The sequence below is a fragment of the Botryllus schlosseri genome, chromosome 5, assembly GCF_051294905.1.
Source record: "Botryllus schlosseri isolate E-star chromosome 5, Bs_hap1, whole genome shotgun sequence".
NCBI classification, from domain to species: Eukaryota; Metazoa; Chordata; class Ascidiacea; order Stolidobranchia; family Styelidae; genus Botryllus; species Botryllus schlosseri.
In genome coordinates this window covers 2,277,901-2,302,655 of record NC_137240.1, presented here as the reverse complement: position 1 = coordinate 2,302,655, position 24,755 = coordinate 2,277,901, and the positions used below count along the sequence as shown (strand labels likewise).

The 24,755-nt window shown below is 38.7% G+C and overlaps 1 protein-coding gene across 2 annotated transcripts in view; it reads right to left on the bottom strand.

Moving 5' to 3' along the window:
• Positions 1-768: 768 nt before the first annotated feature.
• Positions 769-24,755, bottom strand: part of LOC145438600 (uncharacterized) — a 43,717-nt gene continuing 19,730 nt past the window's right edge. Inside the window, exons 1-11 of one of the 2 annotated variants that reach the window (XM_080315939.1) lie at positions 12,735-12,897; positions 11,922-12,169; positions 10,512-10,805; positions 8,526-8,705; positions 7,914-8,007; positions 5,642-5,854; positions 4,990-5,117; positions 4,524-4,606; positions 3,042-3,205; positions 2,405-2,547; positions 769-2,215 (exon numbers count right to left, since the gene is read on the bottom strand). In XM_080315939.1, the coding sequence (XP_080172065.1) occupies positions 2,126-2,215; positions 2,405-2,547; positions 3,042-3,205; positions 4,524-4,606; positions 4,990-5,117; positions 5,642-5,854; positions 7,914-8,007; positions 8,526-8,705; positions 10,512-10,805; positions 11,922-12,146 (1,614 nt within the window). In that variant the 5' untranslated portion in view covers positions 12,147-12,169; positions 12,735-12,897 and the 3' untranslated portion in view covers positions 769-2,125. Of the gene's footprint in view, positions 2,216-2,404; positions 2,548-3,041; positions 3,206-4,523; positions 4,607-4,989; positions 5,118-5,641; positions 5,855-7,913; positions 8,008-8,525; positions 8,706-10,511; positions 10,806-11,921; positions 12,170-12,734; positions 12,898-24,755 lie in introns of those variants that run through there. The other variant, XM_080315940.1, reaches the window with a different exon arrangement.

Sequence of the window (24,755 nt, the reverse complement as noted above, 5' to 3'; positions counted from 1 at the left end):
GAATGTAAAATTCAGCTTTGTTATGTACTGTACAAAGTGAGGCACGGATGTATTTGCTTCACCCGCTGTTAGCCGACAATCCCAGGGAAATTTCTTTTCAAATTATACTGGCCAACCAGACTTAAACAAACTAAACATTTAGTTAGTTGATTGTCAACTAACTGACGATTTTCAAGTAGTTCTAGTTCTAGTTGCAGTTGCAGATTTCGAAAATTGACTAGTTCTATAGTTTTAATTGTAGTTGCGGATTTTGAAAATTGAGTAGTTCTTGTTTTAGTTGCGCTTTTTGAAAATCCAGTCGTTTGCACAAGTCTGTGGCCAACCCTTGAAATTGTTAGGTTGTCTACAAAAAAAAAAACTACGCAAAACAAATTTGAGTCAATTCCAGTCCGTAGAAGTGAAGTTATTAGAGCTTTTCGCTAATAATTCCTCGATAACCCTAGGTAAAAAATTTGCCAAATTTTATATGGAAAGTTTTTGTTTAGTCAACCTAACAAATTAACTAACAGCCGCAGAAATCTGAAATGTAATTTTGGAACAAATACTCTTCTTCTGCTAAAAGTGTATACTGTATATAGTCATTAGCCAATTACGTACAAGTAACAGATGTAGACATGTATTTACCTACGACGGTCACCTTTATACTCAAAGCGCACTCCTCCTCTTTGAATGTCTAATCTGTCCTGTGCTAATGTCAGGTAACTCGGACATGTGCCATTTATCACGGGCTCCACCCCATGTCTAATGCAGAGCATGTTGTCAAAGAGCTTTCCATGCGTAGAGTGTTTATTGAAATATAGTCATCGCTACAGAGCAGATATATATCTCGAGTGCGTTCACTATAGTACGCAATAAACACTGATAACATATTCTCTAGTTGATATACATCGATCACTTCGAAATAGTAGTAGACGATTGAGAAAATTCCTGGAAATCACACCCTGTGTAAGGGAGGCTGACTTACCTTCATTAGGCATACTTGATATAACGTTTACTTTGTGACGCAAACATATGACCTTTATAATGATGGTGTGAGAACTAAAAGTCAGTCAGTCTGACAACTGCCTACGAGTAAAATAATAATTTGAAACGGAAAATGTCTATCAGTTATAAATAAACGGGAAAATACATAAGAAAGAGAGCAATAAAACACAGATACCACTCTAGCGTTCATATTTGAGGTATATCCCTTACCGCTATATGAGGCAGGTTGGTTTCATGTTTAACCGGACCAATGGAATATACGAATGGTAAGCAGTTTTTTACAAACCAGCGGTTCTTGACGTTTTCAGCGTGGCATCATTCAAACAATATTGGGACAGGTCAATTCTCAAAATTCAAAATCAACTCAGAATGTAATTACGACAAATCTTGAAGTTCAAAACAAAGAAATTCAATTTTATGAGTAATTTTTCTACCACCTTGTCGATTTTCCAGTACACTTGTTATGGCGGGTTCTATTGAAGTTTCTGCTAGTCAAAGTCACGTTAAAAAGATCGACTCTATTTTAACTGTTGGGCTTCTTTGGAAAGAAAAGCGATTTCGCTTCTTGCCAGAGACTATTATGCTGGCAAATGCTGCTGTCGAATTTCGTCAAATTTGGTTTAAAAGCCATTTTAGCTTTCGCGGATTAGGCTACAGGTCTTAAAACGAGTTGTAGGTACAAAACCCTTGCCGAATTTTACGAATGATTAAGTCGAAAGACGACCACGAACTCTATGTCACGCCAGAAAGAGTTCTAAATTACGTTCTAAATTTGTGTGTCACTTCAAAATATGGTTTTTTCTCTCGTAGACAAGCCTTCAACGTCCTACATTTTGTAATCGAGAATAAATATGATTGGATTTGGTGGACCGACCGTTGAGAACCACTCTATAAACGATTTGCTCGATTCGAAAATTTGCCGATATGAAGCATATAATCACTTGTACTAACAAAGACTTGATCATGGAGAACTACATTTAACTTCGAACGTCCGTCCCGGACTTCGACAGCGCGACGATCGCGAACGACACCGAGACCATTACTACGTCACAACGGCTATTTGAACAGTTGTCCTTGAACTTCTTCGTGGGCAGGTCTTCATCGGGAAGCCTATTCCTTGAGATTTGTCGTTTGGAATTGACTAACACTTTCCCGTAGCGCCCTTTCGCACTCTCCCGTTGCAGCACCTGGCTTTGAGTGGGTCGTATACGTGCGCGTCTCCGCAACATGCCTGAAAGTTATTGTGATTGGATGAGACACAAGTTTAGAAGAGGTACACTGACCAGTAACAAGAACTGATCAGTAACATTGAATCTATATGTTTTCGGAGTGCTCATAAATATTTTACCTACTTAGGCACGAGCAGTTTATACCAATATCCAAATCGGACAGCAGAATAGAAGCATCATATAAGACTTACCTTGATTGTGGACGAGTACGGTTTCCCGCTGCACCCACCGCAGCAGCTGTCAGGTTTAAGGAGCGGGTTTTTGCCTTTGGGGCATTTCTTGGGCCCTTTTCGGAATCTGCACATGCACCCTTGCAGGCATACGTCTGTGGTCTCTGCAAAATAGTATACCGATGACGTTACACCGCATAGTTAACACGGGGATTAATAATACGAAGGGTTCGTAGTAATTAGTTCTTTAATGCTGAGTAGGATTGTTAAAAAATAACTTTTTTGGATTCCGGGGATTGACTGATTAAATTGCTAGGTTGCAAAAACGCTGCACACCAATTTTTTGTCACTTCCTACCGGTGGAAACGAAGCTTTTGCAGTTGAAAGTTTGGATTCGCAAAAATAGCGTGGACGGTGGGTAATCCCAGAATTATGAATGAAAAACTCGAATAACTTCGTTTCCACGGGTGGGAATCGTGTCAAATTTGTTTTGCGTCATTTCTGGAGATAACTCAACAACTCCCTTTTTATATTAAATTCAAAATTTTTAAACTCCCGTGCGTTCACATCTACCAGTAGGGTTTATTTCAATATGAAGATATTAATTCACTGTCTGCTATGGCTATACGCTCGCAGATTGTGAGAGTAGAATACTGACCTGTTACATCAACGATAGGATGGAAAGTGACTCCTAAAATTTCGTCGTTTTCCTCGATAGTTTCGGTGATTATGTCCGTGATGTTTTCGGCTGTGGTTTTCTTGTGGATGTACGGAGGTATGTAGATTGTAATGTTCGCTTTTACTATGCTGCCGTCGCCAGTTCTGAAGAAAGAAATCAATACGGGTTGTTACAAGTGCCAAATGGCCGCAATATAGAACACAACATGGGTGAGTGAATCAAGACTTGGAAGACTAAATCATTCTAGTCTGATTCTACTAATTGAGGCAAAACGCAGGTCATCTGATTCTAATCTAACTTATGAAACGTTTCTATGCACTCATTTTAATTCCAATCATATTTCCGGTTTCCCTGGAAATGCCACAGGAAAACTGTACAGTGCGAAACGAACCAAGCCAGCTGTACATGCATTTGCCAATCTTGGCTTGTGAAAATGGGCTTGATTTGATGTGAAATGAAATGAACTGGATTTAATGTCCAAGTTTTCGCGAATTATATATTTTCAAAAAAAAATCATAGCGATAATTCTAATTATAATCTAATTCGGAAAAGCTGTGTAGCTATAATCTGAAGTCTAGTCCAATTAGAAATAAAACTGCGTAACTATAATTCTAATCAAATTTGGAAAATTTAAAAAACTTTCCAATTCTCCAACTCTGATGAACTAAACTTCAGTTTTACTGCATTTGCATTTCTTTCTAATCCAGAATTTAATCCAATTTTAAAATTTTTGAGAGTATATTGTCTACTTTGGGCGTGCGTCGCGATGGTATACAATTGTTATAAAAATTGTTTGAAAGTTGCCTACAAATCGTTTCGGACTAGTTGCATGTTGAAGATATGGAGACTTTTGAGCAAACTTCGGTAAATTCCGACATCGCAATTAAACGACACTTGGCACTTGGCAGTGTCGCATTTCCTACAAAAGAAACCGAACAATCACAATCAAGTTAATGTACTTCGCCTTGCAGAAATATCAATAAGGCCACGTATAAATAGCTCATATGGAAACACATCGATCAATGAAGTTTCCGATGTTACATTTCAGCTGTATGCATTTTTCGTAATTGAATTTTGGGTGATTTTGGTTTTTGAGGGTTCACTGGTCCACTACATTTGCTTACGTTTTACCGGTCCGCGAGGTCAAAAAGGCTGACAACCACTGTTTCAGACTACATCTACGTCTGCTCATCAGTGTTCAGTTTTTTAAGCTAAACTAGGCATATAATTGTTACTTTTCTACTTAAAAATCGACATATTCAGTTGTGCTTGACGTTACTCTAAAGAACTGAACTTCAATTTTATTGCATTTATTTCTAATCCGGGATTTAATCCCAATTTAAAATTTTTGAGAATTCAATATTTCTGATCCTAATCTGATGTGGAATAAAATGTTGAGCTATCATTCTATTTTTAATTTAATTTAGAAAAGCTGAAAAGGTATAGTTATCTGAGGCTCACCTTCGAGTCAAGTCGGAGTCATTCTTCGTGGTGAGAGTAGTGACGGTGACTATGACGTCGGTCATATTGATAATTGAAATGACCTGTTGATACGAAGTTGAGTTGTGATGAGGTGGATAGCGAAATTATTTCGTAATCACAATCATGATTTAATATCCCTCTTATATAAAAATTACTGCTATACAATGGTGGTTAGGAGTCAAAAAGACTTGATAAAGTTCATCAATCAAACGCATTAGCTTGTCTTCTCATAGGAATAAACAGAGATGTTGAGTAAAGAAGTATAATTCTATGTTTTCTGACTACACAACTAGGTTTTGTCAACATGCAACTTAATGTATTCACAAAGGTGATTCTTACACATTCTGATATCGCAGGAATAGTGTTCTGTATCGCAGTTATATGATTGCGTGATTACATTTCAAGTCTTAAAATTATAGCCTTGTAAATGTGCGATTGATCTCACCGATTCTTCAATAATTTTCTTTAGCTCGTCTTCCTGGTCTTCAGTCAAGTTGCCGGGTGGCGCTGTCGAGTCGTTTCCAAGCTTTGTGATTCCGACTTCCACTTCGAAAGTTTTTGTCGCGTTCAAATCTAAACAGAGGTCAGAAACGTGAGATTTTAACAAGACTCTTTACAAACTACTTTATAAACTAGAACTAGAACTGCTCACTTATCAAAACACAGAACTAGAACTAGAACGAAAACGACTCGCTTTTCAAGACTCGCAATTAGAACTAAAACTAGAACGACCTTTAAAAATCCGCAATTAACTAGAAATACTAGAATTGGATCTAGAACTACTCAAAAAAATAAGACAATTAGATATATGAACGTCGATCTACTAGATTGGCAGTCGGTACAAGTCTATATTCATCTCAAACGTCATTATGCCAAATTAAGACCATGTCGCTGTGCCACATAATACCACATGTATCATGTTAACGCTTTGAAACGATATTCGCCATCGCGAGGTTGCTCGACACTCCGTTATCGGCCCGATCGAGTCATCAGACACTCCGCGTGAAACGATATACATGAGGATAGAAGGATATCATATATATATATATATATATACCAAGTTATCATCAGTAATGCGAGACGTCAGAAATAGTTACCAAGGCATTTGGAAGGCTCGGCACCCCACGTGCTGTCGTAATAGTCTGACTCGTATACGCAATCGATTCTCTCTTTTCTGACGTCCGGACGCATTTGGAATCCCGGGTTGCATGTGTGAATGACGTACGTTTCCCAGGATTCCTTCCCGATTGAAAAGTAAGGCGTCGCAGTGCCCCAATCGCTGGCAGGTAGCTCTTTTTCGCAAGCCGATTCTGTATCGAAACGGGTTGTAATTAGAGATGAGACTAAGTCCGAGTGTACCTGAGCGATTAGCAAAGTAGTCCGTGGACACTGGACATATGAGCATGCGACACATGAGCAATGCGGGTTTAATTACGGGTTATAGTTGGGTTAGAGTTGCATTTATGGTTGGGTTAGGGTTAGGCTTGGGGTTATGATATATATGAGGGTTAATTTCAGGGATATATGTCGGGTTAGGGTAAGTTGTTGGGTTATAAAGTCACGTGCCGAAGTGACGCGTGCTGAAGTGTCTCATGCTGAACTGTCGGTTTCCATCGACTCGCATGCTTATACGCCGGGCAACCCAGCAAAGGTGGTCATTGGTCAAAGCGGTTATCGCTTGTAAGTAGAAAAGTAACTATTATGGACCTAGTTTTGCTTAAAAAACTGAACACTAAAGAGCAGACGTAGATGAAGTCTAAAAACAGTGGTTCTCCACCTTTTTGACCTCGCGGGCCGGTAAAACTTGAACAAATGTTGCGGACCGGTGAACCTTCAAAAACCGAAATCCCCCTAAATTCAATTACGACAAACATATGCAGCTGAAATGTAATATTGGAAACTTCATGCATTGACGAATTTTGATATTATATAGGCTACTTGTACGAGGTCTTATTGAAGTTTCTGCAAGGCGAAGCTCACTAACTTGATTGTGATTGTTCGGTTTCCTTTGAAAGAAATGTGACACTGCCAAGTGTCGCTTAATTACAGAGTCGTAATTTAACGGAGTTTGTTTAAAAGTCTAACATATTACAGCTAAAAGTACAACTAGTCCAAAACGAGTTGTCGGCAACTCCCAAACAATTTTTATAACACATGCACCATTGCAACGCGCGTCCAAAGTGGACTATCAGCTCTCAATTGTGATACCATGCAAAAAACACGTCCCACACTCCTAAATATATTTAAAATTCGATGCTTTATTTCTCCAATTAATGAAAAATCGTCCAACTTCTTGCATTTTGGAATTGAGGTCTAAAATTCAAATATATCTTACGGACCGGCGGGAAACTTGCCAGCAACGTACTAAATTTCTAGTGGAACACAAGTATAAGTAGAAATGTACAGGTAAGTCAAAAAGTAAGTAATTATTAAAGGCCAACACCGCCGTATAGATACTGAAGAAGTATTGTGAATAAAAGTAATACTTCGTAAGTGGACGTTAAATAAGTTGTAATATCATACAATTATCCATAATACACGAATCTTGCGCACAATTCAGTGCATATCATCCGAGATCAGTTTGCTTCCGAGAAGTATATCGAGGCCACGCGTTCGCAATTGACTGAGTAGTATACAATTTCATATCGAGTGTTGGCTTTTTAGGCGTTAACGATGGAAATCGAATCGCCGAAGAATTTTCTTCTCACTAAATGACGCGGGTGACGTAAATTGCGCGACCGAAAGGTTCAGCAATGTTTATTTACAATGCGTGACGGAAATGCGGTTTAGTCAAAAATCTTATAATCACAATTCAAGAATCCAAATCAAGCCCGATAGAAACATCATTCTGACTGAACCCCGATTCGATCATTCGATCCGGATTCAAGAATTTTTCAATTTCAGAATTGGAAGATATCGTAAAAACGCAGTTACGGGATAGAAAATAATATTTTTGTTTTGTGTGAAAACATAATTTTATTCGTTTAGTTCCTTCAACACTTTTGTTGATGTGAAACAGTTCACAGTGTACATCAGTATTATGTCGTAATGTATTAGATATGTATGTGGTATATTTTCGTTTTAGTGACTAGGTGAACATTTAGGGTTCGGCTGATTAGCAAAGATTAAAAACCATTGGATGGAATGTGAAAAAACTGAGACAGTATCCGATAATATCCGATGAATTAATACGTTTCGAATGTTACAAACCACACAATCCCAATCGTTATTTAGCTCATTACTATTCAGCACGACCTTATACATGACTCCATAGCAGAAATTATCATCTTCGACAAATTTCACTCACCGGGAATAGGATAGTTCTACGGGATATTTCGAATAATCAATATAATCAAGGTATAGACTCACGGAAATTCGACACGCATTCGATCGGTTCGGACACGATGAGTATGAATCTGCCGAGCTCTCCCGAGTTCGCGACAGTCAAAGGAAGCGACGATACCTGCGCCAAAGACAGATTAGCATAAGCATGATATAAAGAACAGTCAATAAGTTGAATCGCGTGTAATCGAACTGTAGACCCACTTTTTATGAAATGCTTTTCTCGTGGAAGACTTTTAAAGCCAAGGCGTCGAGCATTCGAGTAACGCTCGTTACCATGTAACAACAGTATGGGTGATGTAGAAAGATCAAATATGTAACTGGAGAGTATATTGCCAGTTCCACCTTCCATGTAATGTGGCGTATATTCGACCGTGTGTAAGTCATTACACATTGTGACGATGATGTGGATTGATCGCGACTTCTTAGATATATCATTTCAACTAGTGTGCGTGGATTTGTACTACATGTTTGGATGCCGTGATGCCACCAATCGACGTTTCAAGTCTTCCACGTCGAAAAAAAAAGAATTGAAACAAAAAGTCTCGTCCATAATGTCACCCTTCGTGGAAGGTCTGTATAGTCATTGCGCCCAGTCTAACTGTGAGTATACTTCCTACGCCAAAAAACAAGAATCACCTCTTTGGTCCGTGAATTGGGCAGTTCGAAAGAGCACGCGCTGTCTGAGTTTGACGAGACGTACAGGCCGGCCGCAGCGTGTTTGTCCAGCTTGGAAGCCGTCCATTGCAGATCGCCGTAATTGTAGATTGCGAAAGAGTACACGCCGTCCGAAACGAGAGCGATTTGGAATGTATTGGACTGGAGAAGATGACGGAAAATAACACCGAATTAACGCGCGTTTACGTACGTAAATTTCGAAAGGAATTTAGAAAACCTTATTACGAAACAGCCGGTATTTCGGTTTTATACAACATGTATAACGTACACGATACATACAAATAAATGCAACATATACGGACTAGAGAGAGTTGCAAAACTATAAAATGTTCAGCCTTTCCAAATTAGATTTTAGAGTTCGAACGATAGTTACACGGTTTTTATCCAAATTAACGTAAAATTAAAATTGCAGATTTCGAAATACTATGAAAATTGAATTATATTCCGAATTAGAAAGAAATGCAACACAAATCATGTACAGTTCATATCAAATCAGGATTCAGTCGTAAGAACGTGAAACGCATATATACCGGAACCAGGCTAGTTTTGCAATATACAGTTTTCCTGTAGCGTTTTCAGTAAAACCATAAATACAGATTGAATTAAAACGGGAGCGCAGAAATATTTCACAGACCAGGTTACAATTAGATTACCCGCAATTCTAATTACTGTAACCAGACAGCTAGAATTATCTACTTCTTCAACTGCGGTGGTACAGACCGCCGGTTTGTGGCTTCGAACATTCTCCCGCTGTCTGTTCCATGAAGTAATGGACACTTCTAGATGATCATGACGTATGTTCGTAACTCGGATTTGAGACAAGGCCATCACGCAGACACAAGACAGCCTAAGGGAGCTTGCGAATAATAGAGCTAAGAATATTCTTACTAAACGCGCAATGACGTGTTCAATACCTATACGTGCGCACAGAGGTGATCAATGTATAGTCAGAGTTGCTGCTCCACTCTGACCCTGACCCTAACCCTAAGGCTACACAATTGTAAGTAGAATTCGCAATTCAAAAGGCGTGTCAAAACTTATTCCAGTGGAAGTAGAAAGCAAAGGTCTGATACCGACTCGAGTAGGCCTAAGTATAGTTTAAAAGTAAATATGATCGAGGAGTCGCATATATTTACAGCATTTAATCAGAAATTGCATGTATCACCAAGACTGAATATCTTTGTATTATCTTTTTCTACTATTCATTCAGTGTGCATGCCTCCTCTTTACATCGCCTAGGCCCAGGTGGGTGTCTGATTTCAGAGACTATTCCAAGTCGCTTCGTCACTTCCTATCTTTTTATTGTATCGCAGTTTACTGAAATGATGAAATTCTTAATAAACTGATACTGACACTGGCACTACAAATATTGATGCAATACGTGAACAAAATATTTAGCTGCCGTAACACAAGGGCTGTTTTACGCGGTTCTCGCGACGACTTCAAGCGATGCAATCTCGTCACAAAATCGATTTCTGCTTTTCAAAATCCGAATAGTAACAGGCAAGAAGTATTTCAGAGGTAGCATCAGCAAATTTTGGATTTGAAACAGTAGTATTTACGCTGGATGGATGCATAATAAATGATGAAAGACTTTCCAACCGTAAATACTATTTCTTCGAATCTGCAATATTGTGCTCAAATCACTTCGCTTCTACTGCTTGGAATGAAGACAAATTTTTATGCATCGTTTACGCATCATTTGTAGACAACTTAACAATTTCATAGGGTTGACGGTAAGATGTGAAAATTTTCTAACTCTCATAGCTTCGCTTATACAAGTTGGAAAGAGCCAAATTTGGTGCGCAGCGTTTTTAGCCAACCTAACAGTTTTATTGAATAGTGAGTAAAATTTGAACAACCCTTATGACCACTGTAGCCTAGAGCACCACAAATAGGACAGACAACAGCCTATACACCGTTAAATCCAAACCACCGCACACTTACCAAGTCTTGATCGGCCGGCGAAGTCAAGTTGCTCCAAGTTACTATCAAGGCGTTGCTCGGTTTGAAATCGAACAGAGCGTCGATTTCGTTTTCGTTCGGAGGTAGAATAAGTGCCGTCTCGAAGTCGTCTTGGATGACCGCGAATAATTCGGTGTCCGTGGTGGTCTGTCGGTAATACAGTGTGCCGCTTTCGGGCGCGGCGTAATACGGCGCTACGGCGATGTTATCGGTGAGTGTATTGATGGGAATGACGGTTTGCAATTGTCGGTACGTCAAAGCTCCCGCGGAGTTTATCTGAAGACAGAATGGAAAGGTTCTTTACGTGAGTAATCGATTTTTAAGAGTAGTTCGGATATAGAGATCGTATAATATGCTGTTTGTCAATACTGTTACAACGACTGTCGATACAGCCTATCCTTGGAAATTACAACTAGAAATAAAACGTCACGATCATAGTTATGCAACTAGAAAATGTTCAGCTTATCCGAATTGATTTGAATTGGAAGTATAACCAGAGAGTTTTTTCAATTTGAAATCAGATTTGATAAGCATAAGAATGGCAAATGTCTGCGCACCAAGCTTGGCTCGTTTTTCACTGCACAGTTGTATTGGAGTATTTTCAGGAAAACCAGAAATTAGATTAGAATTGAAATGGAAGCATAGAAGCATTTCCCATATTAGATTAAAGGTAGATGGCTGACATTTCTCAACTAGTCACTTTCATTTCTGATTACTCAAGTACAAGTAGAAGTGATGTCGTATATACCCCCTAAAGTACAAGTAGAAGAAGCGATTTCAAAGTAAGTAAAAAGTCATGATTTCGGACCTATAGCTTTACCTAAAAACTGAAAACTGTAAGGTAAACGTGGAAATAGTCGAAAAACATATCAGCTTGAGTAATTGGAATATACATATAGGAGAATCTACTGGAGTACTCAGAAACAGTGGAAATATTCCGTTGCTGGCGTACGCACACCTTTCAAAGAGTATGCGCAGAATCAAAGAGTCTGAACTTTATTGTAATTTTGTAAAAGAAAAGTAGCGTGAATCCGTGAAAAATATACCCGAGCCGCCATACGCTACATCCAGTGTAAAGCATATAATTGAATGTCGCTCATAATATGCGATGATTCCATTAGTAACTCAGACAAAAATAAAACATTTTGCCTTACCGAACAGGCCACTACGTGAATCAGCAAGACGGGAGTTTCGTGATGCTATAGATAACTAACCTACGTATACAAATTTCTGTTCTATTCTCCGCTATAGTTGCTGACGATTACCCCTGACGATTGTCGCCAAAAAATAGTCGGGATTATTTCGATATGAATAACTGATTCTACTGTATATTGAAGTTATGTACGTACAAGGTTCTTTTTTAACATACGAAGGCTTGTTATCACCGCTTACCCAGATAGAAGAAAGGGTGCCCTTTCCAAAAAACGGCAGTGAAGAGCTGAGATCGTATTTTTTGGATGAGGTTCCGTCTTGGGCGGTGAAGTTGAGTCTTTGGTCTCCATTTTCCTGACCGTAAGGGTAAAGTTCCGCATTCGATGCGGAGGATAGAAAGAGTAAAGCGTAGATAGCGGTTTGCGTCACAAAGATTGAAGTTAATCGCCGTCCATTGTTAATCATCGTAACTCAGGTGAAAAGCACGTCTGAAATAAAATATAAAATAACTAAAATGATTTCAGAGCAGCGTGGGTCGGACTCGAGTCACAATTTGTCGTTGACTCGAGTAATTATCTTAAAATGAAAACGACTCGACTCGAGCCACTTTGTGAATTAACTGGACTTCTGCCCAAGTCATTGCGCATGACACGACCAAGTCATATGATTCGAGACGTTCTATATGACTTGATTCTATTCTCGTGTATCAGGACAGAGACTTGAAATATAGGCCTATAAATTTCTTTTATTTGTTTCAATATACATTTTTAGAGTAAGAACAATGCATATAAGCTATTATAAATTCGGGGCCTTCGATATCACCCAAGTTGAACCTGACTTGAACTCGATAATGAACAGCGAACGCCATGGCTTGGAATTGAAAATGACTCGACTTGACTCGTGTCAAAACTATAAAAGTGAGATTGACTTGTGACTCGGAATCTTGGACTTGGTTACAGCCCTGATAAAATGACTTCCAAGCAAAGCAAACTTATCACGAATGACTATTAAGGCCAGCAAGAAGAGAATTGCATCGATTCAGCAGCATCGTACCGAAAATATGTTCTGTTTCTTCTATGATGTCTTGGTACGCGTTGCATTATGATCCCCGATTCCTTATATTCGGCTGTATTCCACAAGGCGGGCAGCGGTGTTTAGTAGGCCATAATTAGTATAGTCTACTCCGCCTAGCAATTCATCATGGAATGACAGATTAGATCAAGCAAAAGCAGCAGAATGTAAATGCCCCATCCCCATGCCTGCTCCAAGTTTGTTATTTTAGGATACAGTCGAATAATAGATTCTTATTGAAGTAAACCCGAATATTTTCAGCTGACACTCGGCAGGGGTAATCGCCCGCAGCTAGTAGAGAATTGAAAATAACACTGCATATCACAAATCGTATTTACAATGCATAATTTAGATAGGAAGTGTTATTTTCAATTCTCTACTCACGAATGCCAACCGAGTGTCAGCCGAAAATATTCGGGTTGATTTCAATATAAATATATTATTCGATTGTATATTGAAGTTCTGTACCTCAATGAATATCTTCAATACCTAACATTTTAGATTTAGACATTACAGTAGGCCTATAGCCTTTTTAGAGATTCTTAGATTCTTAGATTCTGCATCGCGTGACTGAATGATCGCTCAATCATCCTGGACTAGATATAGACTGTGTGTAACTTGATGAATGTTTACATGACAGAAATGTATTTAGAGAAACTGACTTAGCGATGGTACTCTAGCTCCATTCTGGAACAAGATAAACCTCGTATATAATCTGGGATACTTATGGAACAAGAAACTGTGTGCTCACTGCTCAGGCAAAAACTGATGCCCTCATTCGTTCTATACAGGCTTTTGGTTTTATTTGTCTCCAACGCTGACTAAATACGGACAACATCTCGCATACGTACGTCTAAAGGATTTTAATCACCATCGTTTCTAAGCTTACTTTATAACAATAAATCATATTTCAGACATGCTACGCCTCCAGCGATCAAACAGCGTATGTGAAAACTGAAAATGTAACTATATTTACATCGACGATCTCTTATATACCGGGTTACCGTATCGAGCCGGAAATCTGCTATTTTTGAGAAATCGTCTGGTAGCGTGTGAAAACGAGAAAAAAAGATTATTTTGCGATACAACTCATTAACCGTTTGTGCTGACTCAACCAACGTCACTCGTACGCTTAAAAGTCAAGGAACATTTCTGGGTGTCAGATTAGGACAGCGGTTCTTCACCTCTCTCAAAGTTATAGTCGAAATATGGAAACATTATGTAGGCTACATATAGCAACAAACAATATGTTACTATATTGACAAATTTATTCTAACTTGAAGCTTTTCGGTCAACTGCCATCAGGAGCGAACGTCAGTAAATACGATTAACCAACTTCGAAATATAGAAAGAATTTTGTACTTATGACGCAGGAGCGATAATTAAATGTCAAATATTACACATGACCTTTAAAAAACATAATCAATGTAGTGTTGATTTCGGGTAATTCAAAAGCGAATTTTGATGCTTATTCGTTATAAAAGTATATTTTTGAATGCTACGAATAACCAACGGACACTAGTGTTTACCTTGATGGTGCCAAAATCGACATATTTCCGCTGTAATATTCAAAGGAATTAAAATCGAATTTTCTCCAGCTTCAGAATTTTTAAAATAGCTTCGTAGCCCATCTCAAAATCTTCCGCACCGAAGGTTTTTGCACCACAGGCTAACTAATTCCAGCAACAACACAAGTCAATTGATTAATTCAGTAAACGACTGTATATGATATTCACAACATTTAGCTGATTGCCGACAATTATAACATAGTCTTGATGTAGTGCAAAATCGATTACATGTAAAATATCAGTGTCATATATCAGTTGTCACATTGGATATTCTTCTGCTGTACGTACAATGCATGCGTAGTTGCATAACAAAGTTCACAGCCAGTCCTCGACCGATCTTGAAGAGTGTTAAGTATTACCCACACGAGATAAAAACAAAACAGGTATCTCAAGAACGAGCGAATTCTCTCGCTTTGTTTTCATTCTCTCGAATTATTTTCCTAAGATCTCGAAATCCGCAAAGTCTAACAAAAGCTATGGATTTTCCGTTGCACAGCGTATAAGTAGACTACACACACTCACACACACGTATACATGGATTTAGAAACGTGGAACGTATTTTTCTGCGTCGTGTAGTAGTAAAGAGCACACCGTCTACTTTGGACTTGGTGTTATGCCGTTGAAATATTGAATCAAACTGTTCATCAGTATCCTACAGCTCATTCGACACCAGTTATATATGAGAGCTACGAGGTCATTGTCTCAACCTAGGGGGCGTGAAAGCATCTGAAGCGGGGACGCGAAGAAGCGGTGAACTGACAATTTTTTTCGCGCTCTGCGCGATTTACCTCCAATTCACGCGTGTTTCTCTATATATAGACCGAATTTCATATTTTTGAATTGTCTCATCAACAATCATAACCTTCCATACCGTCAAACAATCTGTCGGGGTTGCTAGCATCCAGGTTGGATTTTGTGATATGACGATAAAGGGGACGCGAAATTTTTCACTATCATAAAGGGGGGCGTGTCTAAATAAAGGTTGAGAACCACTGTACTAGGACATTTCAAACAAAATTCGTTAACTTCTAAACATACTTGAATTCGATATTCAATCGAAAAATCCAGAAATTTGAAGGCTTGCCCATTAATTCGAGAAACAAGACAACAAACTTTTAACTGATAACGGCATGAAGAATGTAATTTAAAACCCTTCCGGACGTAGTATAGGGTTCGCTGTACTAAACTATATTCAAACGTTGCCTATAAATATCTCAAGACCAGTTACACGCGAAGACTTTTTAAACGAAATTTTGTGGAATTTACAAGTGCAATTCAGCGACATTTGACAGTATAATAACGTCTACCAAACAGCAAAGTCGCAGTTATTTCAAAAGAAAAGGAACAATAAAAATCAATTTAGTGGTTTTTTAACATGACCTCGCCTTGCAGGAATTTCAATAAAATTGGGTACAACCAGTGCACTTATCAAAAAGGCAGAAGTAAACTTCTATTTACATTGAATTTTGCGATATTATTTGCTTTTAACCTACATGCATTTGTCACAATTTCAATTTTTTTAAAAATATAACCGTTACCCAAGCTAAAAGTCTGAAGGGTCGAAAACCATTGATCTAACTAAACGGTGCTAGACAGATGCAACAACCCACGCCGACAGCTACCGTTAAATTGGTCCCGCGGGGCAAATCAACGTTAACCGCGTCCCGTCTCCGTAACAAAATGTTAATTTCAGTTCTGTCGAAAGACCCCGCACTAAAGGCTAAACCGCCAGACACGCGAGACATTTATAAGCCGTCTGCCTACAAACAAACGCTGCTCGATATTAACTTACCATTTTTATAGAGCAGATATTTTGCAATTTCGCAATGATCTGTCGATCTATTTACGAGTATCCGATATTAAGGATAGGTTCATCGCAGTTCTCGACTTGCTCGTGATTGAAACTATGCAGTATTTGTTCTTAAGTTTATTTATGCGGACCCCGTCACGTTTTGAGCCGTTCCGTGTACCCTATGATTTCAGAATCATATGGCTAAAAAAGGTCTTTACCTTGTGGCCCAATATTGATTTAGGCTATTTAATGGCTGATGACTAAACGTAGAGTCGATTTAATCAAACACAACTATATTCAGAATATCCGATGCCGAATCTTAGCTAGCTTCTGTCACAATCCTACTAACAGGATCATTCTTGATGGACAATTCTGGACTTGTAGTTTCTTGATGATCTATATGTCAACGTGACCCTTTCCCGGAACCCTAAAACTAATTCTCGAACCCCGGTTTAAGAACCGTTGATCTACAGCACTCGTTGTTATATTGAATCATGACCGGTTTACATTTATTTTCTATATCAAATCTTTTCACATCATTTTAATTGAACTATTGTACTTAATGACATATCACAAACGCCAATTTGCACAACGATAATCATTAATTACACCGGTTCATTTCATTATGCCAATATATTTAATTAATTTCGGTCGGTATCACATTCGGCGTAATTTGCAGTAGATTTCATCAGACAATAAGAATAATTGTTCGTGTTACATGTCATTACCCGCTGAGTTTTGCCAGGGAACGCTACACTTCGAAACAGTGTCTGTTCATAAACCAGAAAAAGTCGAAGCCATTTCCCGATTACCGAAAGGCACCGACTATATTGAGGCACGTAACCATCGTAGTTAAAATCAAACTAATCGCATTTGAGATGAGGAATCGACATCTACCTCCTTCGATATCTTAGTTTCTACGGTCTATCGAGAAACGGTTTGCAATCCGACCATGCGACTGTCTTTATGCATCAATTTTCCCAAGTGTTTGAGATCATATAGTAACGGCACCCCTTCCATAACATAATAATACACTGCATTAGATTTGACAATGTTCTTTCCAATTCTCTACTAGTTGCTGACGATTACCCCTGACGAGTGTCAGCCGAAAATATTCGGGTTCATTTCAATATGAATATACTATTTAATTGTATATTGAAGTTCTGTACCTCCAAGAAGCTCTGCATTAGATTTGAGGAACAGTTGAATTCCACGGCTGTCGACTCCTTGTCAGATTTTGATTTCAACGGCATGAAGGGGCGAGAGTATCAAATGCTCATGAAATCCTGAACTGTTACCTATTTTTTTCGTCGCGCATTGCGGAGGAACGCTGTAGCGTCATATTTTCAATGTCACGCGATTATTCAGAGACGTGATTATAAATAATTTCCGAAATCGACCATAACTTCATCTCAAATTGTAACCATTAAGTAGCTTTGGGGAAATATTAGCAAATACGAAACGGGATGAACGTGTTTGCTGGCACCCGTAATCAGCGCAGATATTTAAAATGGATCATGCATCCTAGACCCCAACGAGAAATTGTTATTGTTTTAGATAAAAATGTGGGTATAGAGCAGGGGTGGGCAAACTTTTGAGCTCGCGGGCCGCATTCAATATCTGAATCCATTCGCGGGCCGCACTATATAAAATTGGGATTCTAAACCAAAACGCAATATTGGTATTTAATTATATGGTGAGGACATGGAGATAATATATATGCCAATCCAGACATTGCTTTGATGATATCGTACAACGTACACGCGTCAGAAACAGTGGCGAGATTTCATAGGCCGGTGGACCTCAATAACCAATTTGTAAAAACTATAGAGATGAAAGTCGGTTGTCTCGATTGAAATTTAAATCAGTGAGCATCGATCTGTTCATAGATTTACTAATTCCACTATTGGTTCAGTTCCAGGACGCACAATGCAGACAGCATCATAACCATGTTAGTTTCAAACACGCTTCTACTATGTGCAGATAAAATATAAATACCCCAATTCTACGCATACAGAGAGCGAATCTACCTAAGACACGCGCGAATCGTTTTTTATAAGCACATCACTGAAATAATTAAAACTGGTGTGGCCAATCTGAAATCATACTCGTGATCCGAATTGTCAATCTCGTTTAGATTTCTGTGATTTTTAGCAGTTGAAACCTTTCTAACTGGGTGGGCCTTGATATCGGGCTATCGCGCCAGAAATTAAACATAAAAAATAATATAGGAAGTATTTACATTTGAACAGTGGTTCTCAAACTTTTTAAGACACGCCCCCCCCCCGCCTTTATGATGGTAAAAGCTTTCGCGTCCCCCTTATCGTCATGTCACAAAACTCAACCAGGATGCTAGGAAACCTAACGGATAGTTTGATGGCATTGAAGGATACGGCTGTGGATGAGAGATTTTTAAATGTGAAATTCAGACTAAATACAGAGCACAAATTATGAACGCCGTGTAAATCGCGCGGAGCGCGCAAAATTTTTTCCGTTGAGCTCAGCTTCGCGCCCCACTTCAGATGCTTTGACGCCCCCAAGGTGGGTGAGCCCCCAGTTTTGAGAACCACTGCCTTAGGATTATCATGGTGAAATATACTAAGAAAAGGTTTAATCAAGTCCCTACATTAATTCGATTTTTAGTACGCATTTTATCAATATTTTTAATAAATTTCTTCAGACTCTCGCGGGCCGCACAGAACGGTGTGGAGGGCCGCATGCGGCCCGCGGGCCGTAGTTTGCCCACCCCTGGTATAGAGAGTATCGTTGGTTAACCTGTTTAAGACTTTTTTCGCGAAAGACAGAGACAACCTAATTCTAGAGGACTTTCATGATATATCACGAAAATAGCACACTACATTACATCTGCATATGAAACGGTATAAATAGGTTTTGTATCCATATTCCGTCGATCCAACATTTTTAACTACACACTCCACGCGTGTCTTGAAAATCCAACAAGTGGGCCGTGCTACAAGTCGGCCGATACGGAATCATTATAAAGAATATCGGTCTGGTGCAAATGACCATTGCTGTTGAAAAACACCATGAATACCACAGAAAAACATATTGTAATATTGCAAAGTTGAGTTCGATTACGATAGTTATTTTTATTCATTTTTAATAAAATTTAATTTTGTCAGTCCGCAAATAATCGTCTGCATTCGCCCGACAAAATGTCGGTCTGTTCTCGATCAGAATGCTTAGAAATAATAAATTAATTTTCGTTCAAGCATGATATATATTCTTCAAGCCGTTACCTGATATCAGACACCCACCTCGCTGCGCGACGACTCATCAACACCGTCGTGCTGATTAAAATTTGGTCGATTTGGTTTTGAATGTCAAAAATAGCATGCGGGTGGTTTTATGCGAGTAATGGTTCCATTATAAAATAACCCGGCGATTTACACATTTTTCAAACGTTCAATTCTCTCGAACTATCGCAGACTCGGCCCACATGCTAACCACGCGTTCCTCACGGCGAAGGTTAATGATAACGCAGGCATTGATTGGGATCAAATTGGAGAAATTTCTGGAAAATTCTTCGCCTTTCGTGTTAATTTTCTCGACGGGCACTCACCGAAGTCGCCATCGCATCGCCATTTATAATCCGACAAATATCAAAATCACGGCCGCGCATAACCACGTCAAGTTATGCGTAAGACAAATAACCTAAAGACCTAACTTTTAAATATAGTCATATTCAGTATGTCAAATTGTCATGATAACATGTTTCTTGTGAATACAGCAGTGTGCATTCACGTCAACGGCAATGTAGAATTCATGATGAATTCATTTGTAGAACTGCAGATCAGCTGCGTGTATAGTTTTTTCTCCTATTTTCAAAAATAGACATAAAATATAATCCAGTATCATACTGCGGTATACATTCCCGACAACGCCAGATGAATTACAAGTTAAATTCATTTGTTGGACTCCAGATCACCCACATATATTTTTTTACCTATATTATTTCCAAAAATAGATATTAATATAATCCAGAATCACACTGCTGTATATACCTTCACGTCAACTACAACGGCGAAGAATTAAAAGATAAATTCATTTGTACGATTGCAGATCAGCTCCGTAGAGTTTTCACCCATAGATTATATTCAAAAATAGTCTTTCAAATTAATCCAGAATCCGTCTTTCCTGACTACATATTCCTTCAGTAGACGAATAAAATCCACGTGAATTGGCTGTAAGCAAATTACAACAAATGCGACTCGAAACAAAACATAGGAAACATCGATACAATGATAAATTTGCTGGTGTCATTTTGATAGTAAACGTGTTATAACTGGTTTTGTTGAAGTTTCTGCAAGGCGAAGTCTTGTTAAAAACCCACTAACTTGTTGGGTTTGTTTTAAAGAGCTGCAACGTTGCAAGCCTCTATTATACGGTGAAATGTCGAACAATTGTACCGTTAAATATCTGGTCGCAAACGGGTTTTTGACGACTTTTGATCAGTTTCGGACAACAATTGCAGCATCACCGTGTCGTAAATCCAAAGCAGACCATGAATTCTATATCACGACTCGATGCAAAAAATTACATTCCGCATTCCGCAACCAATTTAATATCTCATGACTCATGTCACTAATTAACGGATAAGCCTGCAGTTTCTGGCATTTTTAATTGATAAGTGCAGAACTAGTCTATTCGGCGAATGGGCACTGGGCAGTCGTATCGCAACACACGTACCATATGTAGTAAAATGTTGTGCGCATTAGCGGAAACGACATATCTGTGGATACGTGATCGACATTCATCATTGCCACATAATGCAATGAAATAGTGCGGAGCGGATCGACAAATTCTCTGGTCCTACTCCGATCCTGTTAATCAAAGCTCCGGTCCGACTGGCTGGATTCTAGAAATAGCCGTGATCCGGTCCGAGAAACTCCGATAATATTTATCTACTCACAGGATGGTATTGAATTTGATTGAAACAATGTAAAAAGGAAATTAAAAAGTCAAAGATCAAGCCTAACCCTAATCTGATGTAATTATGCCAACTTGGACTTAGCGTGCGGTTTATTTCCATGAACGTTTCACTTTAACTATCGATTTGAGGGTGGAAGAGGGTAATGGCTGTCCTATTCTTAGTAAAAAGTACTGATCCGGCTCTGCACCGGCTCTTCCCAAAAATGAGAAAATCCGGCCGGATATCCAGTCCGGCTCCGTTCCATGCCCCGCTCAGCAATGAAATAGTCTCGGTCGCATAAACGCATGTCACCGCGTGTCTTTGATGGTCGCATTTGTACAATTAGATTCAACGACTTAGCATAAATCGGTAGCAAGGTATTTGCACATACGACCAAGCCTTACTCCCGAAGTGTACAACTGTATGAAGTGCACATGCTACGTGGTGAATTCCCCGAGCCATTTCTTATGTCAAGTATAGTTCACAATGTTCGTCAAAGCGACGGCTTGCGCAATCATGACGCAGCCGCCAAAACCTCAAATTATCCCTGTCATTTTAACGCTTCTGTTAATTATAAAGCGCTGCGGAATTCCGCGATATCGAAACGTAATCACCGGGTGCAAAAACAGGGAACATGTTTTATTGGGATTTCATTGGAGGCTGATTTCGCAATCAAAGGCGAGAATTCAATATATTTCCGTGTGTTATGTGAGGTTCACCAAATGATTACATCCGGGCTGTAGTGACCCGCGATTTTTTGGTCACTCGACTTGACTCGCGTCATTTTCTCAAAACACAGAAAATGAATCGACTCGACTTGTGTCAATCTGTGTATTGACTCGACTTGTACTCAGACCAAGTCATATAATAGGACTCGAGACCATAGGACAGCCAAGATCGATATTTCGTTGTAATTTCGAAGAATAGTAAAGTTACCACGCTATTGGTATTTCGTCTATTAGTGTTGTTACTGAAAATGCGACCAGAAACAGTTATAAGTGAGGAAATTAGTATATCCAACAGCATTCCCCGAATTAGATACGAATTAGAATTACCGAATTCGCGAAAACTTCAAATTATAGTTCATGCTCGGTATTAATGTCTGTACAGGAAGCTTTGCTCGTTTCGCCCTATACAGTTCTCTTGTAGCATTCAAGTAGGGTTACCATATTTTTATATCCGAAAAAGAGTAGAGTTTTCAAAAATTCTGAAAGCTCCAGCACCGGAAAAAAAACCTGGTGATTTTAAAAGCTTTTCGACCAATAGTCCTGTGTTGACTAACAAAATAAAATAATAAAAGGTCATCACTTCGGCTCGACTCCCGAATTACCCGCTTTTTAACGATAATATGTGGATTTTTTTTAAAAAGTCATCACTTTGACTCGACTCTTGTTACACCCGATTTTTTACGAAACTATGACGTTCGCTGGGTCGGGGTCAAGTTTACGATCGCATTTTAATACTTGTTTCGGAAGAAGTGGACAAATTCTCAAAAAAGAGGACATTTAGGCGTCCTCCGAGGACACATTCCGTTTATTGAAAAATAGGACAAATCCTCTTGAAAGAGCACGTATGGTAACCCTAATTTAAGGAAAATACACAACTTAAATTTGATATTAAGGCATTGAAACATTTTACAAATTACAATACAATGTGAATACCGGCATTTTCCTTTATGTATCTAGTTGTCCAAGTAGGGTTGCATTTAAAACAAAAATGAATTCAAAACAAACACGTTTAAAACAGGCCCTTATTTGAAACATGTTTTTTATTGTTTTTTTTGTTTGTTTGTTTGTTTTTAAGTCATGACGTCACGAATATTCAATTATGACGTCATAGTGGATTGATATTGACAATTGAAAATATAGTTCCTTTGACGAAATATCTATACTATTGCTGCTATTTTGAGGGTTCCAACCATCCCGTATCGATATACGTCGGCTATATCGGGTGATAATTGTTCATAGGCTCATACAACATGTTTTTTGGAAAGTATTTACACAATTATAGCATAATTTCACAACTTAAAAATACACAATTTTTTTTTAAGGCCTTTGTTTAAAACACTGTTTAAAACTAAGTGTTTTAAAACACCGTTTGTTTTAAATGCAACCCTATGTCCAAGTCTATCTCCATATACAGCTCTCTTATTGGACCAACTCATCGCCAGATCAAATCGTGACTATAAGCGTCCAGAACTACGCAGCATTACTTGCGTTGCAGCCGACACACGCTAATTATATCGAAGAGGATCGGGATCACGTCAAAATGAAGCCAATGTCGATGGGATTAAAAGTGACGTCCGGATGCCGCTGACATTCGACCAGTTTCTGATCATGAAAGGTCACTGCGGGAAGACAGAAATGATTTTTCTTTAAAATCCAGTCGCTATGTTTAATTACACATAACACGGCGAGGTTACGAACTCATAAGGTAAGTGGCGCTGTTGGATTAATATTTCTTGCATATCGAAAGCCGACCTTCGCGCGTTTTACCTTTCTCGGTAAAACGAAATGTCTCGGGACTCGGGAAACGACCACAGATCGGAGCTGGTTGGTAACGAAGTACGTCTGCCTTGCCAGCGCACTCAAATAGGATTTGCGTACTTGTAAAGCTACTGAATAAGTACTGTAGTCGGCCCTCAAGTTTATCGGACCACGACATGACATATCGATCTTTCAGTCACATGTCACCTCTTTTTGTCGCCTGTCCACTTTTCATACAGTGGGCATTAGGGCTGTTCGAAAGTTCTTTTTTGGATTCCGGGGATTTACTGATTAAATTGCTCGATTACGAAAAAACGCTGCACACCAAATTTGGCTCGATTCCAACTGGCAGATGTGAACGCACAGGAGTTTGAAAATTTTGAATCTATTGTATTTTTTAAAATTTTACTGTCAACCCCATTAAATTGTTGAGTTGTCTACAAAAACGATGCCAACAGTTTCGACGCAATTCCAACCCGTAGAGGCGAAGTTATTCGAGTTTTTCGTTAATAATTCTGGTATTATCCATCCACCCTTCAGGCTATTATTGCGAATTCAAAATTTTTAAATGCATCAACTTCGCTTCTTAAACATTGTTCTTTTAGACAACTTAACAATTTCATGGGGTTGACAACAAAATTTTAAAAAGAATTTTCAACTTTGAAAAAAAAATTGAACAACCCTAGTGTGCATGCCTGTTCTTACATCGCCTAGGCCCAGGTAGGTGTCTGATTTCAAAGACTACTCCAAGTCGTTTCGACACCTTCCTATTTTTTCATTGTATCGCAGTCTTGGGGTGTATTGCAATGATGAAATTCCTAATAACGCTGATACTGATACTCGAGTGGTCACGTATTTAGACTATTTCCAATCCTACTTTTTGCTTAGGGAACTGTTTTTAGTGAAATTGTTATAAGGTAAATCGGTGTTAAAACTGTGCGAAATATCATCGGGTGGTTATTGTTGTATATTACTTTTACTTTTACTGAACAATTTTCAGTTTTTCAGGTAGAGGATCCTTACACTACATTGCATGCTTGAAGATCTCGAATTCCGCTATTTTTACTTCTATTTCTTAATTTCTTCTAATTTATATTTTCCCACACACTTTTCGGAGTACTCAAGTAGATTTTACCTGCTTCCGCTACTTTCTCAGGTGGTTATGTTTTAGGCTACTTTTACTTCAGATTCCAGTTTTTAGGCTAAACAGGCCTAGGATACTTT